At 39.9% G+C, this 24,013-nt stretch overlaps 1 protein-coding gene across 1 annotated transcript in view; it reads right to left on the reverse strand.

The window, feature by feature from the left end:
• Positions 1–1,668: 1,668 nt before the first annotated feature.
• Positions 1,669–24,013, reverse strand: part of LOC109916916 (interleukin-6 receptor subunit beta-like) — a 35,544-nt gene continuing 13,199 nt past the window's right edge. The window contains exons 2-13 of the mRNA XM_048597269.1: positions 23,794–23,957; positions 22,512–22,669; positions 20,414–20,564; positions 18,082–18,164; positions 16,114–16,330; positions 15,217–15,408; positions 12,444–12,545; positions 10,929–11,072; positions 9,499–9,639; positions 7,732–7,825; positions 2,998–3,161; positions 1,669–1,736 (exon numbers count right to left, since the gene is read on the reverse strand). Coding sequence (XP_048453226.1) covers positions 1,669–1,736; positions 2,998–3,161; positions 7,732–7,825; positions 9,499–9,639; positions 10,929–11,072; positions 12,444–12,545; positions 15,217–15,408; positions 16,114–16,330; positions 18,082–18,164; positions 20,414–20,564; positions 22,512–22,669; positions 23,794–23,957 — 1,678 coding nt within the window. The remainder of the gene's footprint in view (positions 1,737–2,997; positions 3,162–7,731; positions 7,826–9,498; positions 9,640–10,928; positions 11,073–12,443; positions 12,546–15,216; positions 15,409–16,113; positions 16,331–18,081; positions 18,165–20,413; positions 20,565–22,511; positions 22,670–23,793; positions 23,958–24,013) is intronic.

Raw genomic sequence — 24,013 nt, forward strand, 5'->3', positions numbered from 1 at the left:
TTTCGGGCCTAGACCCAAAACGTCAGCCTTCCTGCTCCTCTGATGCTGCTTGGCCTGCTGTGTTCATCCAGCTCTACACCTTGTTATCTCAGATTCTCCAGCATCTGCAGTTTCTACTATCTTTGAAATTAATTTTGGTAGAAATAAGTTTCTTCTTTGTTTTAGCACTAACTGACAAAAGTTAGTCACTAGAGGCAAAATACACGCAAGACCATGAGACAAGAAGCAGAAGTAAGCCAGTCAGTCCATCGAGTCTGCTCTGCCATTCAATGAGATCATGACTGATCTGATAATTCTCAACCCAACATTCCTGTCTCTTTCCCATATCACCTTATTCCCTTACTGATTAAAAATCTGTTCACCTCAGCCTTGGATGTACTAATGACCCAGCTTCTACAGCCTTCTGAGTAAAGAATTTCACACATTGACCACCTCCTGAGAGAAAAATATCCTCCTTATCTCTTCTTAAATGTGTGACTGTACTACTTTGAGATGATGACCCGTGGTCCGAGAGTACCAAAAGAGAAAACAATCCCTCCAAATTTATCCTTTCGAGCCCCCTGAGAATCTTACATATTTTAATAAGGTTTCCTCCCATACTTCTAAACTTCAATGAGTACAAACCCAACCCAACCTATTCTCCTCATAAGAAGATCTCTCCATACCTGGAAACAACCAAGCGAATCTTTTTTGGACTGTATCCAATGCTAATATGTCTTTCCTTAGATAAGGGGTCAAAATTGTTCAGAGTTTTAGCAAGACGTCCCTATTTTTATGCTCCATTCCCGATTAAATAAAGGCCAAAAGATCATTTGTCTTTCCTGTTCCCCACTAAACTTGGATGCCAGTTTTTTGTGATTCATGCAACAGGACATCCAAATCCTCAGTGCTGCAGCATTCTGCATTCTTTCCCCACTTAAACAAAAATTCAACTCATCCCACATTCTGAATGCTAATTACTCTTCATGAAATAATGATTGGAGTGATCATCATCTCCATTTCTATGCTAATAAGTATCAATTTGGCTCAGTGATGGCATTCACATCAGAGTCAACAGCTTCAGAGTTGGTAAGAACTGCTGATGCTGGAGTCAGAGATAACACAGTGTGGAGCTGGAGGAACACAGCAGGCTCGGCAGCATCAGAGGAGCAGGAAAGTTCACGTTTCGGGTCGGGACCCTTCTTCAGAAGGTCACAATCCGAAACGCCAACTTTCCTGCTCCTCTGATGCTGCCTAGCCTGCTGTGTTCCTCCAGCTCCACACAGAGTCAACAGCTTAATGGTTTAATCCCTCTGCAGGGCACACCCCTTACTTGAAAAAAGATGTAATTGCATTGGAGGTAGTTTAGAGAAGATTCCTGAATAGTATTTATCCTTCAAGTTAAACCAACAAATCAGAGTAACTGGTTATTTATTCAATGTATTGATTTGATTTGATGCGACTTGATTTGATTTATTACTGTCACATGTACCAAGATACAGTGAAAAGTACTGTTTTGTGTGTTAGCCAAGCAAATCATACCTTACATAAGTACATCAGGGTAATAGAACAAAATGCAGAACAGAGTGTTACAGCTACAGAGAAGGTGCAGAGGTACAGTTTCATGAACCTAGGTGTATGCAAAATGACTGCCACAAAACAACAGATTACATTCCAAAAAAGAAACAATTAGCTGTGAAGCAGCAGGTCAGCCTTGTTTTCCTTCTGGTAGTTACCAATGACCATCTGCACCGCTCCTGTATATGCATAATCAACACCAAGCAATTCGCACCACAAGTTTACACATCCAAGTATATTTAACGATGATTGTTCAGCAGGATGTCTTTTAAATTAAAGAGACTGGTAATCCAATGGCAATTGCCAATGAACTGAAATACATTGTGCTTCATTTTCTGGGGAATGAGCTGCCCAGAGGTAAGAGGCAATAGAAAGGACTCAGCATGTCCTAGTATGTCAGCGACAGGAGCAAAGGGTGCTAGAATTCAATACACAAGTCAATGTGCACCAGGCTCATTATAATTAAATGATGCAACCTGTCATAGTAGTTGCAGAACCTGAGAAGCACACATTTGGAACAAAGAGGTTGAAGAAAGGGCAATGCTTTCATTAAAAATGAAAATGTCTACTTCCACCGTGTTCTTTCCTTGCCATGTTTGGAAGTGGTAGCCAACAGCCCTTTGCTGTCTGTTCTGGTCTGATTATGTTTTTCATGGAAACATACAACATTCATAAACAGGATAGATGCAAAAGGGATGTTTTCTGTTGGGATGGAGGGGTGGGTGATTGCAGAGAATACGGTCTCATAAAAAGAGGTAAGGCATTATAGCTAAGATGACAAGGAATTTTTCGCTCAGTGTGTATTAAGTCTTTAGTATTCTCTATTCCAGAAGGTTATGGATGCTTCATCATTATCTAAGTTTAAGTCACATCAGTAAATTTTTACTTAGTAATAACATCAAGGGATAATGCAGGAAAAAGCAGCGCTGAGGTAGGTGATCAGCCATGATCTCAACTCACTGCACTGAATGGCCTATTCCTGTTCCTACATTCCCTTGTTCCTGTAGCACTTCCAGCACATTGTGATACATGCACACACAGTAAATTACAGAAATGTTCACATTATACAGTAAAGTGAATTGGAGACAGTGAAAGTTGTGCTGCTTAGAAAAGATATAAAACTAATTGAAGTGTGACTAACAGTTCAATCACTGTTATATTTTAATGATAGATAGCAAGATGGCACCAAGTGTTACTGCAATTAAAGAAGATTAGAATCTAAGGTACCAAATAGTTTACGAAAACTTTTTAAATTAAAATCATTTCAAAATAGGAAAGTAAAATTTGAGGAAACATGCAGTGTGCAGGGGATTTTACTATTCATTGAATTTATTCCCAAAAAAAGTAACAAAGTTAAAATAAAGGTAAACTACTGAGTTGTGAAAAATATAAACAACAGATATGAAAAGCTAATCTTCATACAAAAGGTGTCTTGCCTACTGAGTATTTCCAATATTTCCTGTTTCTGTACTAAATTAAACTCACTACCACAAATCAAAAACATAAAGGGAGAAAAATATACCTTATATTGGTGTTCATGAAACCAATCAGCCAAACTACTGCCTGCTGGATCTGCCACCTCAGGCCAAATGTGTTTTGCAATCCTAAAAGAGTCAGAGATAAAAATTATATCCTTCAAATAACTAAACGAACCATAGCTGCAATATATTTCAGATACTTTTGCCATTTATGTACTTGTATGTCATTCAAAATGGGTGAACATAGAACATGGAACAAGATTTATACAATTAAAAGTAGGAGTTCAGGTAAATAATTCTTTGAAGTTTGCATCATGTATTGATATGTTAGTTAAGAAGGCATTTAGGACGCTTGCCTTCATTGCTCAGACCTTTGAGTATAGGAGTTGGAACGTTACGTTGAGGTTGTACAGAACGTCGGTGAGGCCACTTCTCGAGTACTGTGTACAGTTCCTGTTACAGGAAAGATACTATTAAACCGGAGAGGGTTCAGAAGAGATTTACCAGGACGTTGCTGAGGATGGAGGGTTTGAATTATGAGGATAGGCTGGATAGTTTTGGCAAAGATCTGTAGCTCGGGTTGTGGGTGAAGTTGTTGACTTGCTCTCCGAGCTGGCTTGTTCTCGTTCAGAAGTTTCGTCACCATGCTAGGTGACATCATCAGTGGAGCCTCCGATGAAATGATGTTATTCTACTCCACTTAGAATTTATACCGTCCGGTCCGTTATGCTGAGTAGTGTCATTTCCGGTCCAATATTGGACCCCATATACAAACTAATACAGAGCAAAATGATAGTACTCACCATAATGGACCAGACAGTATAAATTCCAAGCAGAATAGAACGACATCGCTTCATTGGAGGCTCCAATGATGATGTCACCTAGCATGGTGACGAAACGTTTGAACAAGAATTCACCAGCTCAGCGAGCAAGTCAACAAACTCAAAAGGCTGGATAGGCTGGGATTTGTTTCACTGGAGCATAGGAGGTCGAGGAGTGACCTTATAGGGGTTTATAAAATAATGAGGGATATAGATAAGGTGAATGGCAGGTGTCATTTCCCTAGGTTAAGGGATTTCAAGACTAAGGGGCATATTTTTAAGGTGAGAGGGGAAAGGGGCAATTTTTTTACACAGACAGTGGGTTCATGTGTGGAATGAACTGCCAGAGAAAGCGGTGAATGCGGGTGTAGTTACAATGTTTAGAAGACATTTAGATAAGTGCATGAATAGGAAATGTTTGGAGGGATATGGGCCAAGCACATGCTGGTGGGACTAGTTTCGGATTATGGTTGGCATGAACTGGTTTGACTAACACTATGAATCTATGACTCATAGAACATAGAACATAGAATAGCACAGCACAGGAACAGCCCCTTCGGCCTACGATGTCGCGCCGAACGTGATGCCAAGTTAAAATGATCCCTTCTGCCTGCCCATGGTCCTATTCCCTCCATTCCTTGCATTTTCATGTGCCTATCTAAAAGCCCCTTAAACACTCCTATTGTTTCTGCTCCTATCACTGACCCTGGCACATGTTCCAGACTCATCTGTGTGAAAAACTTACCCCTCACATCTCCTTTGAACTTTCCCCCTCTTACCTTAAATGCATGCCCCCTAGTGTTAGATGTTTCAAATTTGGGAGAAAGATTCTGACATCTATGCATCTCATAATTTTATAAACTTTTAGGTCTCCCCTAAGCCTCCACCGCTCCAGAGAAAACAACGCTAGCTCATCCAGCCTTTCCTTACAGTTCATTCCCTCTAGTTCAGGCAGCATCCTGGTGTTCCTGATTTACAGCATCGGCAGTTCTTTCGGTTTTTATTCAGCATCCTGGTAAGCCTCTTCTGCAAAGCCTCCACATCCTTCTTGTAACGTGGTGACCAGAATTGAACGCAATACTCTAAGTGCAGCCTAACCAAGGTCTTATAAAGCTGCAGCATCATTTCCTGACTCTGGTACTCAATGCCCCAAACAACAAAAGGCAAGCATTTCATTCAACTTCTTTACCACCCTATCTGCTCATGTGGCCACTTTCAGAGAGCTACGGTCTAGGACCCCAAAGATCCCTCTGTACATCAATGCTGATAAGGGTCCTGCCATTAACAGTGCACTTTCCTTTAATGTTTGATTTCCCAAAGCGCAACACCTCACACTTACCCAGTTTAAACTCCATCTGCCATTTCTCCACCTATATCTGCAACAGATCTATATCCCATTATATCGTTTGACAACCTTCTACACTATACACAACTCCCCTGATGGGTATGGATCCCTGCAGAACACCATTAGTCACGGACCTCCAGCCTGAAAAACTTCCTTCCACCATTACACTCTGCCTTCTATGGGCAAGCCAATTCTGAATCCACGCAGCCAAGTCACTGTGGATCCCATGCATCTTAATCTTCTCGATGAGTCTACCATGAGGGACCTTTTTGAAAGCCTTACTAAAACCCATGTAAAACAACAGCCACTGCTCTACCCTCGATTACCTTCATTACCTCCTCAAAAAATTCAATTAAGTTAGTAAGACGTGACCTGCCTCACACAATGCCATGTTGACTGTCCCTAAATGGGCCATGTTCTTCCAAATGCGTGTAAATCCTATCCCTAACAACCCTCTCCAATACCTTCCCAACGACCAATGTGAGACCCACCAATCTATAATTTCCTGGATTATCCCTAGTTCCCTTCTTGAACAGAGGAACAACATTAGCTACTCACCAGTGCTCAGGGACTTCTCCAGTGGCTAGCGAGGATATAAAGACCTTGGTCAATGTCCCAGCAATATCTTCTCTTGCCTCCCTCAAAAACCTGGGGTCGATCCCATCAGTCCCTAGGGACTTGTCCACCTTAATCTTCTTCAAGATACCTAACGCCACTTCTTTCTTGACCTCAAGTGCCCTAGCACGTTAGCATGCTCCACCCTAATCTCAGTTCCTTCCACGTCCTTCTTGTGGGTGAATACCAATGCAAAGTATGCATTTAGGATCTCACCCATACCACCTGCCTTCAAGCACAAGTTCCCTTCTTTATTCTTGAGTGGGCCTACCCTCTCTCTACTTTTCCTCCTGCTTTTAGTGTACGTATGAAATACCTTGGGATTCTCTTTAACCCTACTTGCCAAAGACATTTCATGACCCCTCCTTGCTCTCCTTTTTCCTAATGAGGGGAGACACATTCTACAATACTGATGGCAGGTATAAAATACTACATTTAGCCCTTTTTATATTTAATGCTGTTAGTGAGGGAGTTCCAGATTTTTACCCAACAACACTGAAGGAGCAGCAATGTAATTTCAATTCAAGGTGGAAAGCAACTTGGGGGAAGGACCATGCTCGTGCTGGGGGTCCCATGCCTCTTCTACCTATGTCATTCCAGGTATGAAAGGTCATGCCTTATTAAGGTGCTATTGAAGATACATTGTGTAGATGGTAAATATTACTGCCACTGTTTGTTGGTGGCAAAGGGTCTGAATGTGAACAGTGATGGATAGGGAGCCAATCAAGGGGTTAGTTAAGAGTCAACCTTATTTTCATTGGTCTGGAGCCACTTGTAGGCCATACCACATTAGGATGGTAGATTTCTTTCCTTAAATGGTATTAGTGAAGCAGACATTTTTTTTAATGGCAATTCAACAACAGTTATATGATAGCCATTACACTAACTTCTAATTCCAGATTTTATTGAATTCAAACTTTACAGTCTGCCATGTTGCAATTCAAACCCACATCCTTCGAGCATGAGCCTATGTCTCTAGATTACTATTCCCATGATCTTACCACAATACCACTGTCTCCTCCAATGTTAAGTGGACACTTAAATTAAGTTTGATATTTTGAGATATTCAATGTGGGTATGGATGCTACTGGGAGATCAAGCCAGAAGAGAAAAGAACTGCTCCACAGTAGCCCCCTCCTTAAAGAATGACCACCTTCCTTCCTACAATTGTTCCTTTTTGCTGTCTAGCACCCATATAGAGTCACAGAACTATAAGCACCCATATAGAGTCACTGAACTATACAGGTCAACAGCACAGAAAAAAGCCCTTCAGCCCATCAAGTCCACACCAGTCAAAAAATGACCAATTATTCTAATTCCAACTTCCAGTACTTGGTCCATTGTATCCCTCACATCCCTCTAAAAATCCTGTGCCTTATTTTAAAGGTACATCTCCTGGTCAATGATCCTTCCACCAAGGGGAGATGTTTCTTCCCATCTACTCTGTCTATGCCCCTCATAATTTTATACATGTCAATCACGTCTGCCCTCAGGATCGTCCTGTACTATATTGTATAAGAGAATGAGGTTCCAATGCTGCAAGTGTAACCAGCAGTTCCTGCACTGACTGCTGATGTCAGACACTCCAGATCATAACCCACAGCCCAATCCTCATGCTTCATGTGATACATGTTGCAATGCCACAAAATAATGTAATGCATCAAACTTTACATTGTGTGATTGTTCATATTCAGTGTTGCCAGCACAGAGCACCACATACAGGGAATGAGAACTGGAAAATTGGGCAGGTACTATTCAGTGTTTCACACCTACAGAACTGAGTTCATGGAAAATTGAACCCATTTTTTTTATTTTTCCATATGTACTACGTGTGAAGTTTTCTGCCCTGAATGCTAATGACCAGAACTTACCTCTGGTACTTGGAACTCAAAACATCAAAAGTTAACATACTAACCTATGCTTGTTGTTGAAGCAGATTATCAAGACATTTACTAATAGTAGGAAGCCGACGAGAACAGGCACCAGAATCACCACGATATCTTCTTGCCCTGTAATACAATTATAAACTAGATATTATTTTGAAGCAATGCCAGTCACAACCCTGATAGGTAACATACAGTGCTTGTATTTCTATTTAGGTTTGGCAAGACTTCCTCCAGCATTCTGTTATCCAACATTTTGTTCCATTTGCAGGCATTAAATGTTTTACCAGAATATACTGATAACAATAAACTTTTAAACCAACTCTCTAAAGGTTTTGACACTGCCACACAAATAACGGTACATATTGTTTCAAAACTTATTAATCAACTATTTTAAACAACTTAAATTTTTGGTTTCTGATACTCAAAATAGGAATTTCACAGAATGCCTTCAGAAATTTAACACTAATATCCACAAAGCACAATCTTACAGTCAATACTATCCATGTAGATTTAAAAATAGTCTGTTACCTGATATTAAGAGACTGTGTTGTATAAATGAAAATGAAAATGAAAACAGCAATTCCTTAGCATTTGGCATCCAGCAAACCCAGGTTACATTTCTTCTTGTTTGAAGGGAAAATGGTTCAGAAAAGGTTTACTGAACTAATACCTGGAATGGGCCATTTGTCTGATGAGGAGAGGTTGGACTGGCTAGGCTTATGCCCACTGAAATTTAGAAGAGTAAGAGGCAAATTGTTCAAAACATGAGGGTCAGGGTGAATATGGAAATGATTTTTCCACTTGTGGAAGAAGCCAGAACTAGTGGTCTTGTTTAAAAATAGAGATTAGGGAAAATTTTTGTCAGGGGCATGAATGCTTGGAACTCTTTTCAAAAAAAGGTGAAAATAGAGTCTTTGAATCTAAGGTTTTAGAGTAGATTTGTAGCTTGGGTTGTGGACGTTGTGGTTGGTTGGCCCTCCGAGGCTGCACCGATGATGTTACCCAGCAGGGTAATGAAATGTCTGCAGAACAACGAACCAGCTCAGCGAGCCAACCAATCACAACAGTCTTTGAATCTTTTTAAAGTACCGGTAGATAGATTCTTGACAAACAAGGGGATGAAAGGTTATTTTGGGTAGGCAGGAATGTGGATGAATCAGATCAGCTTTGATCCTGTTGAATGGCGGAAGTGGCTCAAGGGGCCAAGCAGCCTACTCCTTTGTATGTTCATGTGATAAATTCAAAACTCTTGATCTAATGAGAATTTCAATTATTTTGAGTCCCACTCACAGTGTTTGAATCTTGCGACATCTGCAGAACACTGCTATATTAAATATGCATAAATTTTCAATTGAATGACCATAAGTATAGTGAAATATTTTGAAAGAAGTTAGAAATGTATTAATCTACTTTGTGGATTTTAGATAGAAATGGGTCCTCAATTTAAGATGTGTGGAAACAGGGACAGGTACCTTTTTTATGCGAATGGGCTCTTATCGGTTCCTGTTCCTGATAGCAATTTCACACTGATAAAATCTGAAATTCACTTCTTCTGTTGTAAATGTGCACTATTCCCTTTAATAAAGGGAATGAGACCCAAGAAACCACAAGGAACACAAGCTCTAACACTTTAAAGTCAGCCCTGGCACAATGGCCCATCAGGGGTGACAATGTCAGCTTCGTAGGGGAGGAAAGTTGGCTTGGCAGGGGAACACTGCAGCTGCTTTGAGTCCTTGACACAAACGCAGCCCAGAAATAAACGCGCATAAAACTTTTTCTAAGTTTACTTCACTGACCAAGAGCATTTGTTGTGAAGGAACTCAACGTGCTGTTTATGCCTCCCTTCTCTGTGGATGCCATAACATAAAATGTGTAGTCAGTATTCTTCTGCAGAGATTTCAGTGTATATTCATGGACTGTTGAATTCACTGTTACACCTGTGAAATAGTGGAAAAAATAATTAGAAGGCAATAAACCTTTGACCAAGAGAATTTTGTGAAGAAGTCTCTGTGTGCAACAATAAGGTTTAACACAATAAAAACCAAAAGAACTGCGGATTCAGTTCTGAGGAAGGGTCACCGGACCCGAAATTTTAACTCTGTTTTCTCCTCCACAGATGCTGCCAGACCTGCTGAGCTTTTCCAGCAACTTTGTTTTTGTTCAAGGTTTAACACAATGTTCCTTTCACAAATTCATAGGATCATTGATTCAAAAAATTACAACACAGGAGGCCATTGGCACTTTTAGTACCTTGTACTGTAGTCCAAAGCACTTCAAAAGTGTTGCCATGTACTTTTTAAATGTTTCTGTTTCAGCCACCCTTTCAGACAGTGAGTTTCAGGCTCTCCGGCCTCTGAGTGAAAAAACGTGCTCCTCAATTCCTTCTTAATCCTTCTACTTTAATTCTTAATCCTTTAAATTCCACTCCTGGTTCATGACCTCTCTACTAAGTTAAATAGGTCATTTCCATCCATGTTGTCTCAGCTCCTCATTGTTTGCCAATGTATCAATTAAATCTTCCCACAACCTCCTCTGTTCGATGACAAACAATATTGGCCTCTTCATTCTTTCCTCAATTAAAATTCTCCAGTCCCTGGCAACGTTCCTCTGTACTATTTTCCAGTGTGATCACATCCTTCATGTTGATGGCTGACCATAACTGTGTTTGGTTTAACTAGCATCAGATGGAATTCCAGCATAAACTCCTTGTTATTGTAGTCTATGCCTCCTCTAAGTAGTGCATCCTTAATGCCTTTTAAACACTTTATGTACCTGTTTCATGAGATCTGTGGATATTAGCACTCAAAATACACGGAAGCAGTGAACAGATTTGCTGCTAAAATGTCACAAAGAGAGAATTGTAGTTGAGGTTAATGGACAATAAACATCTCTCTCTGTTAGAGATAGACAAGTAGCTGTATAGCTTGAGAGGTATTAAGCTGCATCAAACATGGGAGATGGCAAGGAACTGCCACAGGTGGTACAGGGATTGTGATCCATGCTGTTGATGTCACCTGTACCACAGTTGGGCCAAATAACCAACAAGCTAACCAGCACCCAGAGGGCTGCAGGGGGTTAGAATAGTCCATTGAAGCACGCGCAAGGAATATATAAATGATACTGTATGTACAATAACAATACTGGAGCAATTGCTGCAGCAATGATATGGATCTGACTGTATCTTAATATTTATTTTATACAAGACTACTTGAAACAGCACATTTACCAGCTTCGCCTTTTGCATGTTTGTAAAAGATGGTGTAATTGGTGATGAATCCACGCCTCTTTTCCACTGGGATTTCATGCCATTTAACTGTGCACTCTGTACCTCTCACAAGTGGAGCATCAATAATTGGGCCTACTTCTGGAACTGACAAAGAAAATCTTCATCGCACATGCATGTAACGCTAATAATCCTTTGCATTTATTCATTTAGAAACAGAGACTTTTTACCCTTCTTATCTTCACTATCACTCACCACAGAAATAGGGTAGTATTACAATACAGTGCTGTGGGGCTCTTCAGGTAATGGCATTCAGCAGCCTCTTAACACTCGACTTACCTCTATCCCATACACTTGCCAGAAGCAGATTAAATGAGTATAACAATCATCTCCACTACTACAGAACACGTGGACAGGCTTTAATAGTTAAAATCGGACCTAAAAAGCCAGCCATGTTATTTTCCAAGTGAATTTTATTTCTTTGCCCATTAAAAGAAATGCATTCTTTGCATTATAACTCGATCCAAATAGGATTAGCATTTTTAAAAATAATTCTTTCATAGGATGTCATCACTGTTGGCAAATAAAATTGTTCTTTAGACTAGCAGCCCTGGAGAAGGTGGTTGTGAGCTGTCCTCTTGAACTGCTACAGTCCTTGGGGTGTCGGTGCAACAAGAGTACTATAATGGATGGTGTTCCAGGATTTTGACCCAGTGACAGTGAAGGAACAGTGACACATTTCTAAGTCAAGATGATGTGAGATTTTGAAGGTGACCTTGGTGTTCCCATGTATCTGCTATCCTACTCCTTCTGGTTGGTAGAAGTCACAGATTTGGAAGGTGCTATTGAAGGAGACTTAGTGAGTTATAGCAGTGCATTTTGTAGATGGCACACACTGTAGTTACTGTGTAATCATGGTGGAGGGAGTGTACATGGTACCGATCAGTGGGCTACTTTGTCTTGGATCCTTTCAAGCATGTTGTTGGAGCTGCACTCATCCAGGTAAGTGGGGAGTATTCCATCACACTCTCAACTTGTGTCTTCTAGATGGTGGACAGAATCTAGGGAGTCAGGAGGTGAGTTACTCTCCACTGGATTCCAAGCCTCTGACCTGTTCTTACAGCTACTGTATTTATACAGCTATTCCAGATAAAGTAATAAATCAATGAAAAAAGTCATATTTTGACATCATAAATACAACATGTACTTCTTGATTTAAGCAAAGAGTAATTACTGTTGCGCATAATTTTACTAGGAAACAGAATTAAAAGGAAATTATTTTAACAGTTCAGAATTTTTTTAAAAAGTATTAAACTTTCTAGAGTATAATTAGTTTTTAAGGTCAGGAAATAGAACGTTTCAACTGAGCCAATTTTACAAGCTGCATTTCTAAGTTGGCAATACAACTAAGGATATAGCCTCCTCCCCGATGTTTAATCAAATTTCTATAAACTATCTGAAATCAAGGTCCTTGGAAAGTCCCTTGTTAGCTGTTAAATCCTGGAAATATTTACTTACTATCTTGCTGTAGGTATACTGGCATTGAGAATGGATTTCCTGGACCATCAGTGTACACAGCATAAACAGAGATGTTATAGCGCTTAAATTTTTCTAAATCTCCTGTGAAAAAGATCAACAAAGGGAACAATGTGCAGCTCATGAAGATTCTTATGCAGTTTACTTTCAATATCAAAAAATCAAAATGTAGTTGTTGCACTCAAACTTTAACTAGTCATATTCTTTACAATAGTAGATGCGATGCAATGCTTGAACCTTTTAACTGATCCAAAACAGCATATTCTTGATAGTCACTGTCCTTTAATGAAACGACATTAACCAGGAGACTCAGAGTCTTCACAGACATCTCAACCCTGACTGAATTGTTTATATCATGATACTTTGTGCAGTTAAAGAGAAATTAATTCCAGCCATGGCTGCCTGTTTTACAATCAAGCAAACTGATGTGGATGAAAAGATAAATTGGGTAAACTATCATCTTCGTTTTGTGTTATTCAATTAAAAATATTGCAGAATGTTCATTAAAATATATCAGTTGGGAATGCTATGGTCTCAGTTTTGGTAATAAAGAAACTGCTACAAAAAGTAACCTGTAATTTCTTCTCTCTTAAAGTCCACAAGTTTGGAAGACGATTCAGAAGGAGTAATATTGCTTAAGTATTTTTACCATTCTGCATCCACTTTTATTTTAAATGCGCATGCAATATTAAGAATGTATTTATTCAAGCTAGTGAAAATGTGCTTGGAGTACATCACCTAAATTATACATAAGAAAAGATTTTCCAACCAAGCATCAGTTGACAGCACAGTTAACAGTTAAAAACAGAAATTGCTGGAAAAACTTAACTGGTCTGGTGGCATCTGTGCAGAGAAAACAGAGTTAATGTTTCGGGTCTAATGACCTTTTTGCAGAATTGTTTGTAGCCAGGAAAATATTGGTATATATGCTAAAGAATAGGGGGAGAGGGAAGGAATAAACAATAGGTGGAGATGTAGTCCAGAGAGAGAAAAATGCTTGGGCAGACAGAGGAGTGGGTACAGATCAACCCGGGAGAATTAACAGCTATTAAAGCGGGTCATAAGAGAGAGAGAAAGAGAGAGAAGGCACCTGAAATGTTAATTCTGCTTTTCTCCACAGATGCTGCCAAACCTACTGCGTTTTTCCAGCAATTTCTGTTTGCATATCTGATTTCCAGCATTCACGGTTCTTTGTTTTTTTTTGATCAGTTAGCAGCAAGTTATTAGTACCGATTCAGCTGGTGTACTGCACATAGCTGATTCTACAGGGTTAGTTTTATTCATACTTCATGGGTGAGCTCAAGCACATATTTAGTTCAATGCTGGGGGGAGCCCTTGAAAAAGAGAAAAAATGTGTAAACAGCTCTTAAAGGTGATTGCAAAAAGAAATGATCAAAATCAAAGGGATATATTTTTTAATTCACTTGTGTGATGTGGGCGTCGCTGCCTGGCAAGCATTTATTGCCCCTAGTCGCCCTTGAGAAGGTGGTGGTGAGCTGCCTTCTTGAACCATTGCTGTCGCTGTGATGCCCTTAGGAAATGAATTCCAGGATTTTGACCCACCAACAATGAAGAAGTAGTGATATATTTCCAAGTTAGGGTGATGAGTGGTTTGGAGGGAAACTTTCAGGTGGTGGTGTTCCTACGTACCTGCTGTCCTTGTCATTCTAGAAAGAAATGGTTTTGGGTTTGGAAGGTGAATTTGGAGAATTTCTGCAGTGAATCTTGTAAGTAGTACACACAGCTGCTACTGAGCACCTGTGCTGCAGGGAGTGGACATTTGTGGATGTGATGCCAATCAAGTGGGCTGTTTTGTTTTGGATGGTGTAAAGCTTCTTGAGTATTGTTGGAGCTACATCCATCCAGGCAACTGGTGAGTATTCCATCACACTCCTGACTTGTGCCTTGTAGGTGGTGGACAGTCTTTGGTGAATCAGGAGGTGAGTTACTCACCGCAGCATTCCTAGCTTCTGAACTGCTCTTGTAGCCACTGTGCATATGTGGTGAGTCCAGTTGAGTTTCTGCTCAATTATAACCCTCAAGATGTTGATAGTCGGGATGCAGTGATGGTAGCACTATTGAATATCAAGGAGCAGTGGTTAGATTGTCTCTTATTGGAGATGATCATAGCCTGGCATTTATGTGGTGCAAATGTTACTTACCACTTTTCAGCCCAAGCCTGGCTATGTCCAGATCTTGTTGCATTTGAACATGGACTGCTTCAGTATCTGGGGAGTCACGAAGTGACTAGTATAAGTCAACGTCCTCAGAAAATACAGATGGAAATGGGGGCAAAAGGAATAGCTATCCCTCTCCTTTAATCTCAGTCTATTCTCTACAGTGGTCATTTCATTGTATACTAATGGTCAGACAGGGGAGGTGATGGCCTAGTAGTGTTATCACTTAGCTATTAATCCGGAGACTGAGGTAATGTTCTGGGAACCTGGGTTCAATTCCTGTCATGGCAAATTGGGGAATTTGAATACAATTTTTAAAAATCTGAGATTAAGGGTCTAATGATAACTATGAAACCCTTGCCAATTGTTGGGAAAAACCCATCTGGTTTACTAATGTCCTTTAAGGTACGAAATCTGCCACCCTTACCTGGTCTGGTCCACGTATGACTCCAAATGCACAGCAATGTAGTTGACTCTCAATTAGAGATGGGCAATAAATACTGGCTTGGCCAGTGATATCCACATCCCATGAATGAATAAAAAAGAAAAAGTCTTTTGATGTGATCATAAATACTTACCCTGTAAGTAGGTCATTTTGGAAGTGTTGGGCTCACGTTGCCAGTGTAATGGCCCAGCACATGGGCTTGCAGTCAAAATCAAACACCATTCAATGACATATCCATTATCAGATGGCCTTGAAGTCTTCCAGTGTACGAGCAGTTGGTTATTCTGTGATGTAGTTCTAACATCTTGAACAGCTGGAAGATTTTCTTTTAAAAAAAGGGGAAGAGACATTAATGTACATTGCGGCATGTAACCTAATAAAGTAATAAGAATATGCCCTATATCATTAGGGAACAGGAGTAATAATATCATCCCTTTACTTGTTAGTTTCGACTGACAAAAGCTATGTCAGGTAAGCAACTATGTAGTAGCATATGTTCAGGTCAGCCAAAGATGTTCTGAAACTAGTCACTTGGAGGTGTGTAACATTCATTGGAGCACACCCTGCAATTTACAATACAGAAGAAGGTCATTCAACCTATTATAACCATCCTAGCTTTGTACTGGAGATATCAAATCTCATTGACTTCAGTTCAAATTTCACTTGGTCTGGAATCTGTACTGAGGATTTTGCCTAGTAGAATTCCAGCAGATACACAGGGAAGGGATGAAGTAGCTTGGAGTGAGAGCAGCAGATGTTACATTAGGTTTGCACATCAGCTCATGGTTCAATAATCTGACTGACAATTGCAAAACATCAACACATTCTTTGCAGAATGTAAAGCTGCCTGTCTTTTTAAATAAACCCTTGGGGTTATAAATTGGTGGAGACTATAAAGTGGAGATTGGGAAGTACTAAGGCAGAAAAACTATTCATGGTATTTCAGATATTAATATTAATAATTCCTTTTGTGGCTCTTTGAAAATGTTTTAGTTAAGTAACTGTTAAGAGTAAGGACAATAAAACATACCCGTCTGGTTTACTGCTGGAATTTTCAAAGTGGCTTTAGGAGAATCACCAGCTGAGTTATATGCAATTACAGTTATAATGTACGCATCGTGGTTCAGGAGCAAAGAAGAATTCAAGGATGTTGTATTAAACTGTTGTATGACTGTTCGATCCCTTCTTTTCTCATACCAGACTCTGTATCCTAAGATGATTCCATTGGCTTTGGACCTGTTTAATGCCTGCATCAAAAATAACACGTCACTTTGAAAATAATTTCACTTCCTGCTACTTCTCATGTAAGGCTTAAAGATTTATGTTGCTATTACTATTATCATATTCAAGATCTTCAGGGTAGATGTTGATGATTTGACAAATAGTCCATAACTGAAAATAGTACCATTTTCCCACAAGCTCTGAGTCATTTCTCACTTCTTGTATATCCTTGTATTTGCATAATTTGGAAAATTAAAGATAGTAGGAAAACTATAACTTCTGCATTCTAGGGTTTGTGTAGATACAAACAATACTAATTGGAAGCTCAATTTAAAATAGACACCAAAAGTGAAAATTGCTAAATAACCTTTCACAATCAAACCACAATTATTTCATCTTCTGTTGTCCAAAATTGTATTTCTGCTGCCTAGATTGTAACTCAGTTAGTACAAAATTGCATTAAAATAATATACATTTGACCTTGACAATTCACAGTAATAATTATCAACTTAGATGATGGGATAGAAAGTCATATATTCACATTTGTTGATGACACAAAAATAGGTATTGTAGGCAGTACAGATGGATTAAATGAATGAGTAAAATTACAGCAGCAAACATGAGATCATCTACTTTGGGAGCTGTAAAGGGATAGAACAAGATACTTTTTAAATGGTGAATGGGTAGAAACAGTGGAGACTCAAATAGACTTACTGGGGCAGGTATTAAAATGTCATGAACAAGCACAGGAAATATGCAAAAAGGCTAATAGAATGCTTACATTTATATCCAAGGGATTTGAATATACAGGAGTAGAAATGTTGCTTCAACTGTGCAAAGCCCTGGTTAGACCACACCTAGAGTGCTGAAAGCTGTTTTGGGCACCACATCCTTGAAAGGATATACTGGTCTTGAATAGGGTTCTCATCACACTGTAGTAGTGTCCCTACTAATGAGCCAGGAGAACCAGGTTCTAGTCCCATCTGTTCCAGAGGCATGCAATAACATCTCTAAGAAGGTTAATTAGAAAATGCCTACATTGGTCTTACAGGGAGTTCAGTGTGGATTTACCAAAATGATATCTGGACTCCAAGGGTTAAATTAAAGAAGAAACTAAACAAAATAAAACAAAACAAAGAATGGTTCTGGAGATCTAAAACAAACAAAAACAGGATTTTGTGGAGAAACTCAGCAGGTCTGGCAGAATCAGAGGTAACATTTGAGTCACAAAGTAAAGCTGAATTTCCTGGAACTGAGAATGTTAGGGAGCACTTTGATCAACCATTGGTAAGATATTAAGGGGAACAAATTGGGAGAGGCTTGTTAGGGTTAAAATATCAGGAAAAGGTGATCTGACAACATTCATTATTTACCATAGAGTTTATTATCGCACTTCCTTTGGGCCAGTAGGAGCTGGGTGGGGACTAGGGACTACAGTCTGAAGTACCAGAAATGGAATGGAATTAACTGCAGGCCTTGTCTACCATTGTAGAAAGGAATCCTGAGCTTGTAGGAAGACGCTTCAGAGGCTTTTATGCATAATGTGGCAGTGTCAGGACAGATGTGATAGAGATGAAGGAAGGGAAGAGGGATAGAATCTTTACAGAAAGAAAGATCACGAGGGAAAGAATGCCAGGAAGCGAAACAATGAGACCATGATAGACACACAAAGAAGGCTGCAAATTTGAAACAAAGTTAATGCGTTTCTCCAAAGTGTTAATACAACTCGTTGGTCCAAATTTATCCTTTGACAATCAATGTAACGTTTTAAAGTTACCTTCCACTGAAGGTGTACTTCTCTATTTCCCTCAGAATCAAGAGTTTTAATTATTCTCCAAATGGATGGTCCTGTTAATGGCTCTGAAATCAACAAGACGAAGTAAAAAGTAAACAAAGAACCCTATTAAACTTCATCCTGAACAATCTGCTTATTCCATGTCTTACTTACTGCAGGATTGTTGTGTTAACAAGAAATCATATGTTGCTGCCATCTCAAATGTAAAATTAAAACCAACCTGCTTTCAATAAGTATAGCGTCAAATAGGCTGGGTTCAGAGAAGAAAGACAATTGTGGAAAGTTCAGAAAGAGAAATATAGACGGAAATATCTTTATTATAGTTCAAAACTTTGTATATCAAGGTTAGTGCAAAGTGTCAGACATTAACAATGTCAGATGGAAAAACATGCGTACAGCAGTGGAAAGCTTGATTTGTCAGTGTTGGGTCCACTAACAACAATCCTGTGCCTGTGCTTTGTTTGGCAACGTAGGACACAATGTGATAAGGGGTATAAGCAATGTGGGCTAGGGCAGGGGGAGGAGCAGAATTGTGTAAGGAGTTTGCAGAGGCCCATCTCTACTTTGAGCCCATCTCCCTACGTCTTGCATGCACTTACCAAGCAGCAAGGCGAGCTTCGCACTCAACAGTGGTGAATTGCCAATTAACGGGGATCATAGCCTGTTAAATGCCTCATTAATGCCACAATTCACCTTATCCAGTTTCCTATCTTACTAACAAATCAAACAAGCTACACACAAGAGAACCTGAGTGAGTGATGGGTGATCTGTGTGTGATCTCTCAGTGTTGCACCCATAAATGAATCAGGACAATTATAGATGCCGTCTGTGCAATATCACACTGGTTTGTTTTCCTCTTGTTTCCCCATGACAAGTCAGTGCTGCAGCCTGGGCACTACAAAACATAGCTGGCTCCCCCAGGGCCAACGAGCCATCAACTAGGCACTGAGAGGGCAGTATCACAATACTGTGGTATGCATCAACAGGAAGCAGTTCCAATCGGTTACACATCCATTACCGTGGCAGCTGCCACCACTCCTATATTCTGGAGCACTCCCATGTACCTGGTGCCCTAGAAGGCTGGTTACTGGGGGACAGGGCTACCAGCTGCAACATGGATCAGGGGACAACATTGCACAAGCCCCTGACTGATGTAGAGCACAGATACAATATTGTCCATTCTGCTACCAGGACTGTTGTAGAGTAGGTGATAGGACTGCTGAAGGTGGGGCTCTACTGCTTGGACCGGTCTGGGGTGCCCCTGCAGTATAGTCCATACAGACTGTGCTGCATCATCCTGCAGTGCTGTGCTCTACACAACTGGAGCAGGCCACAAGAGAACGTGATAGATACTGAGGACCGCGGGGACAAAGGCAATCTTCCAATGAGGAGACAAGGATGTGCTAGAGCTGAGCTGGGCACCACAAGCTAGACATGACCTGATTGACATCCAGTTCCCCTAGATGACAGCTGTATGCAGCAGACCATTATGGACTGTATAACTCGCGCTGGTCATCATGCCAGCATTTGGTTTGCACTGATGCGGTAAAATGCAACCTCTATTATTTTGGAGATAGTAGGAACTGCAGATGCTGGAGAATCTGAGATAACAAGGTGTAGAGCTGGATGAACACAGCAGGCCAAGCAGCATCAGAGGAGCAGGAGGAGGAGGAGGAGGAGGAAAGCTTTGGTCTGTTTGTTTCTTGCTGGCTGCCAATTAAAGCTCATGTTTGGAACTTTCTGACATCTTTCTTGTGTATAATGATTTTCTACTACACAAAGACAAGAAGTGGCTGCACAGTTGGTAAAGGAGTCAGAGTAGCAGTGACTTAGAGGGTTTTTTTTAAAATGGGATGTAGCTGAGGACAGGTAAACTATGAGGCCTAGTGGATAAACAGTGATTAAGGTGAGAGAGCAGGGTTGTATGTGGGAGAGTGTCAGCCATGTTGGCTATGTGCTGTGAGCAGCATGGCTTCATGGACAATGTACTATTACTTTACCAGGGACAGCCAACACTAGATTGTTTGGGTGCACAGTGGTCTTTTAAAGATGCATGGGTGTGAAGGGTGCTGGTCTTTGAGCAGGTGCCCAGTGTGTGACGAGTTGTTCTGAGAATGGCACACGGTAGAATGCAAGTGGAATTCCGCAAGAGGGAGGCCATAGGGGTAGGGTATGTAGTTAATGAGGTAAATTTGGCAAGATACAATGAAAAAGCTCACCGGCTTCCTGGCGACAGACACCCTAAAGGTTTAGCTATTAGCTTCAAACCCTGGAAGTCCTATTAACATAGGATGCGCAAAATTTTAATACGTACTATCTTCAGGGGTTACTCCAGTTTCCATTGAGCTCCAGTGACTCCAGTAAATTTGGTCTTTACCAATGCATCGCACGGCCACTGTATAGTTGGTGAAGGTTTTGAGATTCTTAAGTACGAATGAAGTGTTACTAATTGTTTCTTCTTTTATCTAAGAAATGTAATTGATAGGTATCATTAGTTATATTTAATTCAAACAGCAATGTATGCACAATATCACATCCATAATAACTTTTCTGAAAACATAAATGGGTTTAGGGCTAAATTTTAATCTGTGTTCCGGGAAGCCAATCCCCAATTGCCCTTGAACTGAGTAGCTTGCCAGGCCATTTCATGGTGTACTCAAGCATCAACCACTGTGGATCTAGAGTCAGATGTAGATTAGCCAACTAAGAGTGAAAGATTTCCTTCCCTAAAGAGCATACCTGAACCAGATGGATTTTATGACCGTCCGTGATAATCATAGAATTTAAATTCCATGAGATGTCATGGTGGGAATAGAATTGGTGCTCCCACCCCCATCCCTACCCCCATACCACCCCGAGCATTAGCTTGGCTTCCGGATTACTAATCCAATAACATTACCACTATGCAACCATCCCAGGGAGATTTGCTCATGTTGTTGACATGGTTTAGATTGGTTTGTCAGGGTGTTGGCACCCTGAGAGGCAAGTCAGAAATAAGACACTCGAAGCTGGCAATGGGAAGTAGAAAAGTAGTAAACAAAAGTGGAACACAGCAAAAAAAAACATTAAATAGAGCAAAAACAAGATAACTTTCAGGAGGCAGACCCTAACTCTAACCCTAAAGGCATTCCATCTGAATTCATGCAACATTCACAACAAGGTTGACGAATTGATAGCATAAACAGAAGAAAATAGGCATGATCTAGTTGGAAAATGGTTGAAAAATGGCCAAAGCTGTTAAAATTCAAGCATATTCAACATATAAGAAGGACAGACAAAAAGAAAAAGGAACTGGAGTAGTACTGTTAATTTAGAATGGGATCAGTACATCTTAAATCAGAAGAACAAGCTGTAAATCTGTTAGGGCGGAGCTAGAAGAACCAAGAGGCAGGAAACATTAGTAGATTTTTTTTTAAAACCACCAAACAGGAAATTAGAGGTGCTGTAGTTAGCATGGGTCACTTCAATCTCCATATAGACTAGGTAAATCTAATGAGCACCAATTCTATGACAAATGGATTTCTGGATGTTAAGGATCCAATAAAGGAATAGGCTAATTTAGATCTAGCTTTATACAATAAAAAGCGTCTAGTTACTCTTGTAAAATAATGTTTAGAAAAGAGTTCAAAATATGCTGGAATATTCCCTAAACTTGAAAACAACATAATTCAATCCAAAACCAGGGTCTTAAATCAAACAAAAGAAAGCATGGAGGCATTGGAAGCAATTTGGCTATGATGGATTTTGAAGAAATATTGAAAATGCATGATGATAGACAAGCAGAACCAGACAATGTGTATTTGGATGGTCAGGAAGCTTTTGATAAGTTTCCATACAAGAGGTTGTAAACAAAATTCGAATACATGTGATAAAGGGTAATATGCTAGCATGCATTGTGGGCTGATTAACAGAAAGAAAGTCGAGCACCAGGATAGATGAGCAGGTTTCCAGTTGGCTGGCTATGACTAATGGACATCACAAGGATCAGAGCTGTTTCTGACTTCCAGCATCCGCAGTTCTTTCGGTTTTGATCAGAGCTTCAGTTTTGTTTAAACTATTAAAGACCAAATTTCCTTTAACAAATCAAGAAAACTGAGAAGTCAAACTCACAATTGTTGATATACATAAGGTTGCCAGATGAAATATTTCCAAGTTTGTGGATAACACAAAACTAAGTGGGAAAGTGTGTTATCAGCTTGATTTGGAAAAGTTTCAAGGTGATTTAGAAGGCTGAGTGAGCAGACAAATACAGTCTAATGTTGTCACAATCAAGATAAATTTTAAACTATTAGTTACATAGCAATATACGATAAAACGTTACACAGAATTTGAAACACTATGCATTTTGTTGGTACTTTGGTGGCATGTTAGTTCAAAAAAGTGGCTTACAATTGATTCAAATGGTTGTGTACCTGAATCCATTTGCTTGTACCAACTATTTGGTATTGGAGACTATAGTATAATGGAAGTTTTGGTGGTGCCATTTTAGGTTTGCACCATGTTACAAGCAAAGACCTTGATTGACCCAGGATAGAGTGAGTGGTTACATTCCAAGGTGGATCAGTTTTCCCTGCATTGAAGAATAAACCAGTAATCAGTCAAGTTATCTTGCATTTATTAAAACTTCAAAAAACAAATGACAATGAGATTGCTTCACGTTCAACTTGGATTATATTAGCCATTCTTCAGTGAATGTGTTCTTGGATACATGGGGAATAATCGCAGTATTTCTGAGGACAGTGATTTGGAGGCAGGACTGAGAGTAAATTTTGAAAGATACATGATGATTCCCTGATATTTCCCTGCGTCTGTACTCTTTTGCCAGTTGTGGACAAGGAATGGCAGTGTCTCCCTGCCTGGGAGCACAGGCAGACAATTGAAATCATTTACAGGTAATTTGGAACATCTGAGCAGAGTAGCACCCAAACTTGAGAACGGAGAACAAGCTACTCATACTGTTTCTTACTAAACTATAGGAGGCATCAGTCAGACTACAGCTTGAATACTACGAACAGTTCGGAGTACGTTGTTTAAGGGAAGATATACTGGCATTGGAGACAATCCAGAGAAAGTTCACTTGGCTAACACCAAGCATGGAGGGACTATCTTATGAGGAGACATTGAGAAGGTTGGGCCTGTACTCATTGGAATTTAGAAGAATGAGGAACGACCATATTGAAACAGTCAAGATTCGTAGGGAACTCGACAGGATAGATGTGGAAACGTTTTTTCCCCTTGTTAGAGAGTTTAGGACCAGAGAACATAATTTCAGAATAAGGGGTCGCACATTTAAGACAGAGATGAGGAGGAATTTCTTCTCTCAGGATTCTTTACCACAGAGGAATGTCAAAGCTAGATCATTAAATATATATTAAATATATATAAACCTGAGATAGACAGATTTTTAATCTAAAGGGAATCAGGGGTTATGGGGAAAAGGCAGGAAAGTAGAGTTGCGGGTTATCAGATCAGCAATGATCTCATCAAACAGCAGAGCAGATGGAATGGCTGAATGGTCTACTTCTGTTCCTACATCTTACGTCTATTGCCATTGAAAAGTGTACAATACAAAAGGACATTCTTAGAAAAATTACACGTTCTATTTCCCCCCCTCTTATCTGACACTTTCAAGCTTACAATGGCTTTGAAAATTACTATACAATACAAATTGTTGAATGAAATATTGATAATTACAAGTATGCCAAACGTCCAGGTCTAAAGGATCAGATGAGGCTTTGCCGAGAGCATTCTGTGCCTCTACAATAATTGTATAATTTCCTAAAATGTCTAACTCTGGGTATTCAAAGGAACACGAGCTCTTCTTCAAGTTAGGACAGATCTCATTTTTCATACCTTGCCTGTGAAAAAAAAAAAAGCTGGCATAAAACTGAAATACTGTCAAAAGAAATCATTT

The sequence above is a fragment of the Rhincodon typus genome, chromosome 1 (genome assembly GCF_021869965.1).
Source record: "Rhincodon typus isolate 14 chromosome 1, sRhiTyp1.1, whole genome shotgun sequence".
Lineage (NCBI taxonomy): Eukaryota > Metazoa > Chordata > Chondrichthyes > Orectolobiformes > Rhincodontidae > Rhincodon > Rhincodon typus.